This window comes from Lepus europaeus, chromosome 6, assembly GCF_033115175.1.
Source record: "Lepus europaeus isolate LE1 chromosome 6, mLepTim1.pri, whole genome shotgun sequence".
Taxonomy (NCBI): Eukaryota; Metazoa; Chordata; class Mammalia; order Lagomorpha; family Leporidae; genus Lepus; species Lepus europaeus.
This window is the reverse complement of record NC_084832.1, coordinates 108,941,797-108,955,834: the sequence shown is the minus strand read 5'-3', so window position 1 is coordinate 108,955,834 and position 14,038 is coordinate 108,941,797. Positions and strand designations below refer to the sequence as shown.

At 38.7% G+C, this 14,038-nt stretch overlaps 1 protein-coding gene across 1 annotated transcript in view; it reads left to right on the top strand.

Annotated features, from left to right (window-relative positions):
- Positions 1-14,038, top strand: part of SLC15A5 (solute carrier family 15 member 5) — a 93,354-nt gene that overhangs the window by 31,184 nt on the left and 48,132 nt on the right. The window contains exons 4-5 of the mRNA XM_062195508.1: positions 8,470-8,690; positions 13,836-14,022. Of these exons, the coding sequence (XP_062051492.1) occupies positions 8,470-8,690; positions 13,836-14,022 (408 nt within the window). The remainder of the gene's footprint in view (positions 1-8,469; positions 8,691-13,835; positions 14,023-14,038) is intronic.

The following is a 14,038-nucleotide window of genomic DNA, read 5'->3' as shown; positions in this document are numbered from 1 at the left end:
CCCTTCCAGGCCAGCTCTCTGCTATGGCCCGGGAGTGCAGTGGAGGATGGCCCAAGTGCTTGGGCCCTGCATCCCATGGGAGACCAGGATAAGTACCTGGCTCCTGCCATCGGCTCAGCGCAGTGCGCCGGCCCCAGTGGCCATTGGAGGGTGAACCAACAGTAAAGGAAGACCTTTGTCTCTCTCTCACTGTCCACTCTGCCAGTAAAAAAAAAAAAAAAAAAAGACAAAGGTGGCCCACAGTTAACCTAAGTGCATTCAGACTTTATCAAGAAACAGTAACATTCCAGGCATTAAATAAAGAACATTCCAAAGTTCAGCCCAGCAGGCTATCTTAGTGACTTTGCTTATTCCATAAGATTTGGGATTACCTAACAGGCAAGTTAATATTGGTACAATAATCACTGTGATAGTGTCAAATTCCACCTTCATATAGTATCTAAGTTTTCTTCTATTATTTTCCATGCACAAGCATTTTTAAAATTTATTTGTTTGTCTTATCTTTGGGGCTTATGTTCATACCAAAATTTATCAACTATTGAGTCCAGATTTTGTGTAATGTTTGAAAAACTATACTCACTCCTAGATTATAAAAGAATTACCTTATGTTTCTTTTAGGTTTTTTTTTTGTTTTTTTTTTTTTTTTTTTTTTTTTTTTTGACAGGCAGAGTGGATAGTGAGAGAGAGAGACAGAGAGAAAGGTCTTCCTTTGCCGCTGGTTCACCCTCCAATGGCCGCCGCAGCCAGCGCGCTGCGGCCAGCGCACCATGCTGATCCGAAGCTAGGAGCCAGGTGCTTATCTTGGTCTCCCATGGGGTGCAGGGCCCAAGCACTTTGGCCATCCTCCACTGCACTCCCTGGCCACAGCAGAGAGCTGGCCTGGAAGAGGGGCAACTGGGACAGAATCTGGTGCCCTGACCGGGACTAGAACCCGGTGTGCCGGTGCTGCAAGGCAGAGGATTAGCCTAGTGAGCCATGGCGCCAGCCTCTTTTAGTTTTTGTATTAATTCTTTTTATTCTCCTTTTATATCTCTGAGCCATTTGGAAATTATTTTAGAATAGGTTTTCAGAAAAAACTCGATTGTACCGTTTTCCCATATTACTATCAAATTATTTCAATTTTATTTTTAAAAAGTCCTGGCCTCTCTTACTCATTTGAGATGCCGTATTCATTGTACACTTTCAGTTGATTTTCTAGACCATCTATTCTATTCCATTGCTCATTCTGTCCATTTTGCTTAACTCTGATCTTAATTTCTAACATATTTTCTTTTATTGTTACCATTGTCTCTACTATTTATCTGTACAACCAATAGCAATGGCATGAATTGTATTTTTAAAAATTATGCAAATTCACCAGATTTACTACATTAATACCACATACCTGTGAGGTGGACTGGAAGAGTACACCGTATCCCTTTGCAGCTCCGACTCTGTATGGCTTGATTCTGCTCTGGTGGCACCCTGAGTGACTCTTTACCATGTCATTTACTACACGTGTTGAAATTATGTTTATGAATACAGTTAAAAACTTCTGTCTTATAAATACTTCAAATATGATAGTTGTTCAGTGTTTATCATTAAACTGAGTGCAGAAACTGAGACATATTTCAATTAAATGAGAATCTCACAGAAAATAGGTGCAGTGGAACCAGGACTTTTAAGCGTTAGTTTCCCAGGCTAAAAGTCATTCTATTACACCACACCCAAAGGCAGTGAAACAGTGCAAATATCACCCACCGAAGCCCCCCGTACCTTCTTCTTTGAGTTCTGTAGTCTGAGGACCACAGTTTAGCACTGCAAGTCCTCTTTGTAGTCTATAGGATGGAGTCAATATACAAAATTGTGCCTCTGTCAGTCTCAAATGACCAAAATAAATAAATAAATAAATAAAAAGGAAAATGTAAATTATATGTTTTTTGTTGAAAGACCACTTTGGTACTTTCTGGACTGTTCAATAATCAAATAATTTTTTTTTGTGAACACACACACACAAAATACAAATCTGCTAGTAACTATTCAACTCCCATCCATTTGCTTCCTAATCTACTTAAGAACATAGCCATATAAATACAATTTTTCTTAAAGTAATATAGATCTATGTAATCAACTCTGTTTATTGCTAGCCTATCATAGTCCATATATTGTATATTTTAACATGTGATAAGGAAACTTTCTTAGGATGCTAGAATGAAAATGTTTATTAGCTGCAAGAATGATTAGCATAGAAAATGTTTGCCAATGGTTTACTTCACACCAGGTTCTATGAAATAAATATCATAGGGCTCATTTTCATTTTATTTTTTGTTTACTATTTCCAAGTTGTAAGATCACCCAACAAAACTGAAGTTATACTCTGTCTTCCCTCCAGCAAAGTATATAATCCTTATTTTGGCTCCTTCCTCTCTGATGACTAAATTGGAAATCCCTCAAAGCTGTAATTCAAAGCCATAGGTGACCTTAAAGAAATGATTTTTTATATGCTACCTTTTATTTTAAGGTAACTTTTCAAATGTGGACCATGCATTCCATTATGTTTAGCTGTCAAGCACGGCCTTCATTTGCATTTCTTCCCACTGCTATAATTTTGAGAACTGGCAGGTGACCAAAGAAGAAAAAATGTGCATCTACCATCTAGAGTGCAATGTAGGCTTTTTTTATTATAATTAAGTAGCATAGATATTCATGATTAGATCAAGGTCAGAAGAGCAGAACATCACAGCCAAGGACTTAAAGGTACAAAGAATAGAAAAATTGCTTCCTGAAAGTTTTTTTAAAATAGTAATAGCTACACTCTTTTAAGTTTTGCAATAAAACATTTAAAATAGCTCATCTGTTTTATTTTAAAATGTGCACGCCTGGTGTGTTTGCCGTGCACATTTAAACAGGAGCTTGAAGTGTCAGTTGAATTTTTCATTCCAATTTTTTTCAACTTCCCTTTTCTGCTCCTGGTGCAGAAAAGCAATTTGGGGATTATAATGACAATAGATATTTTTAAGGCTGTGTCTACATGACACCTGAAATTATTTGTATAGGAGACAATAAGTTTTCTACTAAGTCCAATGGATTAATCCAAAGAGATGATGCAATGTTTAAATGCTTTCAACAGGATACCCATCCTGACATTCAGTGGTAGCTACGATTCATGGCCACTCCCCCTTGAGTGGACAGATTCCTGTGTTTTTTCTTCTTGCACTTTCTATCTGGCTTTTTTACTCTGTCTCAGTCCAACTCATCAGTGTAGGTTTATTATTTTGCTGTTTTCCTTCCTTCCTGTTTACAACCCATATAGTGTGCAGTTTTCTCTTCTCAGTTCCTAGACTAGCTTGTCATTCCAGGGACCCCTGTGTCTTCTCTTCCCATCCTCTTTGCCTAAGTAATCTCTAGTTCTGGGGCTTCTAATGCCATCTACACATCAAATGCTTGATTTCACCTTGAACTCTTTTTCACCTTGAGAAGTATACATCCTGTTTCCTATTTGGACTTGGTTATCTAATAATTTTTTGGACTTAACTGGACCAAACCTCAACTTCTGATTCATCAAGTGCAAACTGCCTCCTTTCTTATTTTTCCCTTATCAGTGTAGGTCACCAACACCCAACTGTATAACAAGAAAAAAAAAAGAGTCATCTTAAAATCTAATTCCTCATCCCTTTCCACATTGAAAAATTCTATTGATTCTTCAATAACACTTTTGAGTTCATTTCTCTTTGTTGCTACTACTCTACTAATCCAAGCCATCACTTTCTGTTGCCTGTCTCCTAGCTGCCTCTCTGTCCCCTAAAATCCAAAATTCATGAAGCTATCAGGGTTCCAGAGTAGCACTCTTTAAAAATATACATCAAGGGGACTGGTTGTGGTCTAATGGGTAAAGCCATTGCCCATGTTTCAAACATCCTATATGGGTGCTGGTTTGAGTCCCAGATTCTCCACATTCAATCCAAATCTCTATTAATGGCCTGGGAAAAACAGCAGAGGATGGCCCACCTGTTTGGACCTCTGATATCCATGCAGGAGACGCTTCTGGCCCCAGTCTTTGATCTTTGCCATCTGGGGAGCGAACAAGCAGATGGAAGTCTCTCTCTCTCTCTCTCTCTCTCTCTCTCCCTGTTTCTCTCTATAACTCTGAATTTCAAATAAGTAAATAAAATCATATATGTATATATGTATGTGTCTATATGCACACACAATACACACACACACATACTTCACAGGGCCAGTGTTGTGACATAGATAAAGTTGCCACTTGGGACGTCAGCATCCCATGTCAGAGTGCCTGGTGTGAGTTCTAGCTCCCCTGACGTTGATCCAGCTTCCAGCTAACGTGCCTAGGAAGACAGCAGAAGATGGCCCAAGTATTTGAGACCCTGCAATCCACATAGAAGACTATAAGGGAATTTCTGGCTCCAGGCTTTGGCCTGGACCAGACCTGGCTCTTGCAGCCATTTGGGGAGTAAACCTGCAAATGGAAGATTCTCTCTTTGTCTCTCTCTCTCTCTCTCTCTCTCTCTCCCTTTCAAATGAATAAGTAACTTTTTAAAAACACATTACATGATTACTCTTCTTAAGACTTTTTAGTGGTTTGCCATAAATTGATGATAAATCTCACGTTCCTTACCTTGTTTTTATGGTCTGACCTCTGACCACCTCTTAGAATTCATCTCTTCCCAAACTTCTTCTCACTGAATTACTGCCTCATTGGCCTTTGCTGTCTGTCCAATCTTATTTTTAACTTGTGATATGACTTTTATGTTTTTTAATTTTATTTAAGTTATATAAGTTTCATGTATTTCATACATACAGATTTAGGAACATAGTGATGCTTCCTACACTACCCTCCCTCCTACCCACGCTCCAACCCTTCTTCCTCCTCCCTCTCCCATTCCCACTCTTAATTTTTACAAAGATCTATTTTCAGTTTACTTAATGATTGTAAAGTTAACCCTTAACTAAGTAACAGAGCTCAACAAATAGTATGAAGAAAAAAAAAGTAAAACACTGTTCCTCAATGGAAGAGACAAGGACTGTAAACATTCATCAGATCTCAAAATGTCCATTTCACTCCAATACATTACATTTTAGGTAATCTATTAGTTATCTCGAATCAGGGGAAACATTTGATATCTGTCTTTTGGGGACTACGCGGTCTTTTTCGCTTATTTCCAGGCCTTCAATCCTTGAGCCATAGAATTGCCTACTATTTTCCTATTTGTGGTATCTCTCCGTCCACAAAGAAGACTTGAGAGTTTACAGCTCGTTTTCACTGCTATATTCTCAGGATGCAGAAAAGTCCCTGGGTCATAGTGATTAATAAATACACTGAACAAATGAATGATTACATTCAAATTTCTTTGGTATCAGTTATGCACACTTGATGTACTAGCTAGTACTTTAAACTTCTTTTCATACTTCTTGGGTTTTGACCATCTTGTTACATTACTCCTTATCAGTCTATCAGATACAATTTTATTTTAAAAATTCATTTTCCAAAGTGCATATTTAATTGAAACCTGAGCCACAGAGTAGCACTGAACTATGAACTGTTTTTTACCAGCATGCAACAAAATAAATACAGATAATATGAGAAAACACATAGAAATATTTATGGAATCACATTTTATGTCTGTTGAATCTAATAATAAAAACATCAAGGCTTATATTTTTATGCCTTTATTATATTTTTAGATATTCCATTTTTATTGTGCTTCACAAATATATTGACAATGACAACTGAGAATTTTGGAAAACTGATGCTTTAAGACAGTTTGAGGATTACTAATCTAAACCACCTCTCTTTAGAATTAATATGACCAAGGCTGGCTTTCTGGTTTAGCAGGTAAAGCCACTGCCTGCAATACCAGCATCCCATATGGGTGCCGGTTCAAGCACTGGCTGCTCCACTACTGATCCAGCTCCCTGCTAATACACTGAGAAAAGCAGCAGAAGATGGCCCAAGAGCTTGGGCCTTCACCAGCCATGTGGAAGGCCCAGGTGAAGCTCCTGGCTCCTGGCTTTGGCCTAGCCCAGGGTTGGCCATTATGGCCATTTTGGGAGTGAACCCATGGATGGAACATTTTTCTCTCTCTGTCTCTCCCTCTTTCTCTATAACTCTGACATTCAAATAAATAAATAAATCTTAAAAAAAAGAAATAATATGATAGCAGCTATGGACTTTCGACATACCTGTTAAGATGCACTTGTTAAGATTCTCATATCTGATATTGAAGTGCCTGGATCAAGTCTTGGCTCTACTCCCAATTCTATCTTCCTATAAATGCAGTCCATGGAAGATGGCAGGTAAAGGTGCAAATAGTTGGACTGGCTCCTAGCTTTGACCTTGCCCAGCCTCAGCCCTTGTGGGCATTTGAGGAGTGAACCTAGCAGATAGGAGATTTCTCTCTCTCTCTCTGTCCTTCTCCCTTTCTTCTCAAATAAATAGAATAAAATAAACAGCTTTGGAGAAGAAGTAATATGATAGCAATACTTAATTGTTTAATAAGGTTATAATTTTCAATTTATCATGCGTTAGGAGCAGATCCAAATTTATCTTGCTGCAAATAGTAATTTGTTTCTACCAAAAGAATACTGAGTTTAAAAATACAATACAAGGTAGGAGGAGGGGGAATTGGGGAAAATACTGTTGGAAATAGTCTTTGATTCTGCTTATAGTTATCATTTAATAATAAAGTCTATTTGAAATAATAGAGGAATCTGAATCAACGATACTATAATTGTAGTCTCTATACTGCAAGAGTTGAGCAGAGAACAGGCGATGAGCTACAGAAACAAGATTGTGAGGAAACGTGAGGGAGTTAAGCATGCTGGCCCATGCCTGTCCAAATGCACTGTCTCGACTGTTCATCAGCACAATCTCAGTTCTCATCTTACTTAAACCTTAAGTAAACTAATTGAGATAGGAAAGTCTCATAATAGAGCCGTTATTTCTGCAGTAATAAAGTACTTCCTTCCTAAGAGATATAAATCGTGGCTATTTACACACAGGTGCTTCTGTTTCCTTGGCCTTGGTCCCTGGGCCTTGGTTCTGGGCCTTCTTCTCTGGCAATACTGATGGTGAAGAGGCAATAGTAACTATAGATACGAGCCCATCTCTTGTCAGTAATTATCCCTGAGTACTTCCACATGACCTAAACACACTTCACAAAGGCCACCAAAAAGCCACAACCACAATCATTCTTGGTCACTACCAATTTGGGCTGGATTTGATTCAGTGACTTAGAGGTGAAAGGCTCCATATTCAATTACCAGGCCCCCAGCTCCCTCAATTAATCAAAGGCTGACACAATGGGTCTACCACACCTCTTTAAAAAAGGACTAGACCAAATCAATATAATCACTTAATAACTATATAAAGAAACATTAATAAATAGTATTTAAATATAAATACAAATACTCAATGCTATTTAAATACAAGACATCAGAGTGCATTATATCTAGAATTTTATTACAGCATACTTGAATACATTCAGAATGTATACTTTGAGCTTCTATAGCAAGTTTCTTTGGAGAAACTCAAATGCTTTCACTTTTATTATACCATTTATCCTGCAGTTTTGTGTCTATATAGTTTGTTGAGGGATTTATCTGGTCAATTGGAGTACTATGATAGATTATATCTATTATGATGGCACAGGTGAACTGCTCACTAAACGGGGATCTCTTATCTGTCATTGCATCAAGAAGTCCTAATGAACTCAAAGAAAAGGTGGAACTCGAAAGATCATAAAGGAAGCAACAATGAGGTTGCAAATCACTAGCAATCAGCAACTACTGACGTCCTAGGCAATAAAATGTTTCTGATACTAACACCATAGCCATATAAATGCAGAGGAAACTACTGGAAAAGCCAAAAGCCAACGAATCCAATCTGAACTTTTAGTGACACTATCAACATGCATAAAGTCATTTAAAGAGTTCAAAGTTTAACCTTATGTCTGAAATTCAAGGATAAAGTCAAGGCAGAGAATACATTTCCCTTCATCTCCATGTCAAAATAAGAAACCACCCTCTACCCGCCAAGGAAAGTGAGGACTATTTATATAGTGATTTATATTTTAAAAAATAGTATGGAGTTCTTTGTATTAAGGATATAAAAGAAAGCTCAGGTTATCTTATTCATTAATAAGTTAAAGTTAGAGACTTCTGAGAGATTCTGAAATCCTTTACTTTGGTGTTTTATTTTGTCACCTTTCTTCCCTTTTTAATATGTTCCCATTGATCTTACCTTTTTCATTTTTTACATCAGCTGTCAGGCACCACCCTGCGCTGGTCATCAGGATGCCAGAATCCTTGTCAGAAGCTTATTCCTTTGAATCCAACCCCTTGGGTGCTAAAACCTTCTCAGTCACTTTTCTGCCCTTCATCCTTGCAATTGCCATCTTTCTAATTGGCATCTTGGAAAATGGGAAAGCAATTCCTATACTGACACATAATCTCTCCAATTATCTGCAGGTCGTTCCCTCGTAACAACATGTGGGGTGTTTGTTAACGCCCTAAAAACATGCTGCCTGCAATTTTACCAAGGTGGCAGAGATGTGACAAGCTGGTTAGACCATGCCAAGGAAACAAATGGTGGCTGCTACAGTGAACGCCACGTAGAAGACACAAAATATTTCTTTACCCTCCTCCCTCTCTTCGTGTTTCAGCTTCCATACAGAATGTGCATCGTGCAGGTAAGGAGGGACAATGGGTACTACGTCAACAACACAGTGATCGTGTGGTACCATAACCAGTCTCATTTATTTTCATCCAACAGCATGCTTCTTATGCACAGTCGGGTGGTTAGCCCACAGATGCTTCTAACCATTGTGGGGGTTGATTTCAAGAGCTAAGAGGGGTAGGCAGGGGCAAACCCAAGGATCCCTGGGTATGTGTTGCCTTTGTACAACTATAAATGGTCGTCAGTGGGTGCAGACCACACTTCAGAGTGCAGAAGTATAAGGTACAAGAGATGCAGACAAAAACATCAAATCTATAGGCAATTACCAAACCTCTCTTTAGCCAAAGGTTTTGCTTTCCTCCCTCATTAAACCTTTAAAAAGTGGTACTAACAAGCAACTAATTTGACTGATTTGAGCACCACCTTCGCCGTACTCTGAAGTGGAAGTACTAATGAGCAACTGATTCTCTCTCCACCCACTCTATTAGTTCCTTGGGGAATCAGTCCCTGTGCTGTGAGGAAATCAAAGAGAAAACACTAAGCCCAAAGTATCATTTCCAGATATAAGGAATTTAAATTTTTCTTTAGTGTGGTTATAGTCAAAGACAAACTTAGAGAAAAAATAAATGATTATAAAAGTCTGGGCAAATTTATGACTTTCTTGCTAACTCCTAACTTGGGATTTAGAAGGCATTTGAATGACTTATAGTCATAAACAACTACATCATTTGGTAATGATAAAGCTTAGGCTTAGAAAAATTATGTGATATTTTCAGAGAGCTGAGAGAGTAGGTGGATAGTAGGCCCTAGGTAATAGTAGTGAAACGAAAAGTGGAATTCACTCTATGACACTTAATAATGCTGACTCCATTACATCAGAAGTTAGAAAAAATATTATCAAACTACAGGCCCAATCCAGTCCACTGCTTTTTTTGTACATCCTGAACATTAAGAAGGCTTATTGCATTTTTCTATGGTAGAAAAAAAACAAAAGAAAAATAATGTTTTGTAGCATATTAAAAAAACGTGAAATTTAAATTTCAGTGTCCTGAAATAGTTTTATCAGAACCCAACCATGCTTATTAGTTTGTCTTATCTATGCCTGCTGATGCTCAGAAACAGCAGAATCTAGTGACCGCTACAGGACCCCGATGTGGACATAATTGCTCTCTAGTCCTTTATAGAAAAGTTGACTGAACCCTAGCCTAAACCATGCATGAAAGCTGGTCTCATTTAGGAAATTTAGCCTCCTTCCTGACTCAACAATAGAAACAGGCACAAAAATAGAATACAACTAAAATATTTTAAATCTCATGAAAAATAAAAAGATAAGTTCATTTTAGTGCAAAAAGTTCAAATCAAGGGGTCTCCAAAAAATTCATGGAAAATGTATATCATGATAAAAATGCTCAAAAACTTCATTTTTTAATCAAAATTAGCTTATTATTTACTTCTATTTTCCACAAACTTTTCCATGTATCCTAATATATAGCCCTACTATCATAAAAACTTCTTAAAATATAGACTAGTATTGTGGTGTAGTGGGTAAACCACAGCCTGCAATGCTGGCATCCCATATGGGTGCTGTTTCAAGTCCCGGCTGCTCCATTTCCAGTTCAGCTCCCTGGTAATGGCTTGGGAAAGCAAAGAAGGTAGCCCAAGTGCTTGGGCCATGTGGGAGACTCACATGGGTCTGGCCTTGCACTGGCCATTGTTTCTGCTTGGGAAATGAATTAGCAGATGGAAGATCTCTCTCCCTCCCTGTCTCTTCCTCTCTCTCTCTACGTAACTCTGATTTTCAAGTAAATTTTAATGAAAAAATAGTAAAATAGAAAAACTAATAGGGAGTACAAATGTAGCAAGTGATCCATAGCTAATCTTAAAATCTCTATACAAATGTCCCACATTTTCAATTTTTTAAAAAGATTTATTTATTTAAAAGTCAGAGTTACAGAGAATGAGAGAGGAAGAGACAGAGACAGAGACACACACAGAGAAAGAGAGAGAGAGAGAGAGCGAGATCTTCCATCTGCTGGTTCCCTCCCTAGATGGCCACAACAGCTGAGACTGGGTCTCCCATGTGGGTGGCAGGGGCCCAAACACTTGGGCCATTCTATGCTGCATATCCCAGGCAATTAGCAGAGAGCTGGACTGGAAGTGGAGCAACTAGGTCACAAACTGTCACCCAGATTGGATGCCAGCATCACAAGTCACGACTTTACCTGTTATGCCACAACACTGGCCCCTCCAATTCTTTATGCTCATAATGCAATAACACCTGATATTTCTTCCCACTTAATTGGAGCCTTCCCTGAAAATTATCATATATAATTTAATTAGAAAGAAATTGTAAGTTTTGGTAAATTAATTTTAAGCATATCATCACATCTAGATGACCTGCTTATTGCAAACAGTAAGAACTAATATTTATTGGTCACGTGTTATGCATAACATCGTCTAACAGTATCTAATCATTGCAGCAAGCCTGCATTACTAGCAGTATTATCCTCAATCAGAGGCTCAAATACAGTAACTTGCAACCTGCTGTGGTTACCTTGCAGGTGCATGGCCAAGCGGTCATCTGAGCTCAAGGCCAGTATTAAGCCCCATGCCTTGCTCTCACATACAGTACCTCTTTTGCTCTAGAATACAAATCCTTGATATATAGGTTGCAAAATTATACACAGTGATATTATACTGGGAACTTCAAAGGAAATGTTAGACTACACTTTTCCCGGGAGGCAGAAGAAACTTCCACCAGCATAGGCTGAGACTAGCTTTTTGCCCCTGGATGAAATAATCACCATTACAAAGGCAATCAAAGTACCAAGAATAAAACATCATAGCGTTCCATATTTTAGATTTAGTAGCCATTATTGACCTTCAGTTCCAAGACATACATTTAAAATATGTTGATATTTCAGCCAATAAGGTAGCCATTTGACATTACTGGCCACTCAAAGGTGAAAATGAATCTCTATTGACAGCAATTACTTTTGAATACTCAGAGGCTTGTGTGAAATAAAAGTATTTAAAATTTTAAAAGGGGATGATTTCAGAATTTGAGGCAGAAGCAGAAATGATTTCAAGCTTTCAAGACACTGGAGCCTTTTCTTAGATTAGGCAATATATTAATATTGCTTCACTAAAGATTAATAGTACATTTGCCACATTATTAAGTTAACAGGTCTCTGTGTCTGTGATTCATGCCGATAATAACTTTATTCCTATTAACAGTAATTCTCGTTTGAAATCAGTAACAGAAACTTCCAAGTTGTGCTGGGAGCCTTTTAGTCTTACAGTTGTTCTGCTGCCAGCACTTTTTTAAAAAACACATCACTCATTTCCCTCTGACTGGGGATCCATGCTTAATAATTTTATTGAAGTAGGGCAGAATTAGCTGATGTTCCCTTCACTCTTGTCATCTGTTCCCAACCCAAGTGATCTTTGTTTATTATCCTATGGGTCAAATTGAAGATCAGAGGATAAATTATCACCAGGAAATGTTTCACCTGGATAGAGCCTCAGAGACAGTGTGTTCCTCTTCTCTGTGTAGGCAGTCAACAAAACAACTGGTTCATTTTATAACTGGTGCACTTATCAGCCATGCTGACTCCGTGTCTCTGATTCTGTGTATACCTCTCAAGATGTACAACTGATGGAAGAAGGTTTCAGATGAGAAGCTACCATGAGGATGTTTGAGCAAGATTGCTCTCCCAGGATGGTGCTAAGGCAGGAATCCTGACGCAGTTATTGTTGTGTAAGAAGAATAGTTTACAGGATCTATTCCTCAAGGAGAACAGTTGACTTTTTGTCCATGCTACTCAGTGACTTTAGGTGCTACTGAGTACTAAGAAAGTACTATGGGCCGGCGCCGTGGCTCGCTAGGCTAATCCTCCGCCTTGTGGCGCCGGCACACCGGGTTCTAGTCCCGGTTGGGGCACCTGATTCTGTCCCGGTTGCCCCTCTTCCAGGCCAGCTCTCTGCTGTGGCCAGGGAGTGCAGTGGAGGATGGCCCAAGTGCTTGGGCCCTGCACCCCATGGGAGACCAGGATTAGTACCTGGCTCCTGCCATCGGATCAGTGCGGTGCGCTGGCCGCAGCGTGCCAACCACGGCGGCCATTGGAGGGTGAACCAACGGCAAAGGAAGACCTTTCTCTCTGTCTCTCTCTCTCTCTCACTGTCCACTCTGCCTGTCAAAAAATAAAAAATAAAAAAAAAAAAAAGAAAGTACTATGTACTAGTTATAATAATGATATGATGATTGTAATTAAGTTTATGAATTAAATAGTTCCCTTTCTTATAACATCATTAATTCTGATATTACAACCTATCGACAGGCCTGGAATGCATGTTAGTAATAGAATTATACTTAGCTTTGGGATTATTTTAAAAAATGAAGGAATTCTAACAATTTGGGGTTTGAGGGTTTGAGGTACAACAGAATCTTCTTTTAAAAATAATTCTTATCTTTTAGTTTATTATGCAAACTTTTTTCACGTAATTCCCTTTGCTGTATCCTAGTATCATGAAATTAAAAAGAGGTCCAGAAAGATTTTCTTTCATTTTATTCATGTTACTTGGCTCACATCAGAAACAAAGTCAACCCAGGGAGCCCACAAGGACAGCTCACAACAAATAATGTGTCCACATTGGGCCCTTCTTCCTAGGGGAAAAAAAGATCATTCCAACCTATTCTGCCACCAAACAAATGTTACTCAGAGAATCTATTATAGTACCAATCTTTTTTCATCAGAGCAAAATGAGAAATCCTTAATATGTTGTCCTTGGCTTTTGCTTTAATGTTCCTGAAAAAAAGTGGTGCTTAGATTTAGAACTTCAGTTATTTGATTTGTTACGTGTCATCTTAAGCACAAAACTAAGGCCACCATTACTTCTCATAGCGAAATTAAGAGACAGAATGGCAAAAGGGAACTCCACAAAGATTCAGTAGTGTTGTCTATAGACTAAACAGAGCTGCTACTGCTAGAGATAAAGATCAAGTTGCAATTGAGACCTTGAAAAGCTCAGGAACCTCTGACCCATCAGACAGGGGTGGGGGGCGGGGGGTGGAGATGGTGGTGCATCAGGCAGAGAACACTTTCTTCAACGTGAAACCACCTTTTTATTGCCTGGGTGCTTCACTCCTCAAATACAGATTCCTTCAGGATATTATCTGCAGACCATGAATTCCAACCTGCTTGTGGATGGATTCCTTCTGCCCATCGCAGTTATGAATGCCATCAGCATCCTACCTTTCTTCATACTGACACCACTTATGGAGTATTTCAGCACCTGCCTGTTTCCTTCTAAGAAAGATGGGCCATTGCTATCAGCATTCATCAGTAAGTAAAATTTATT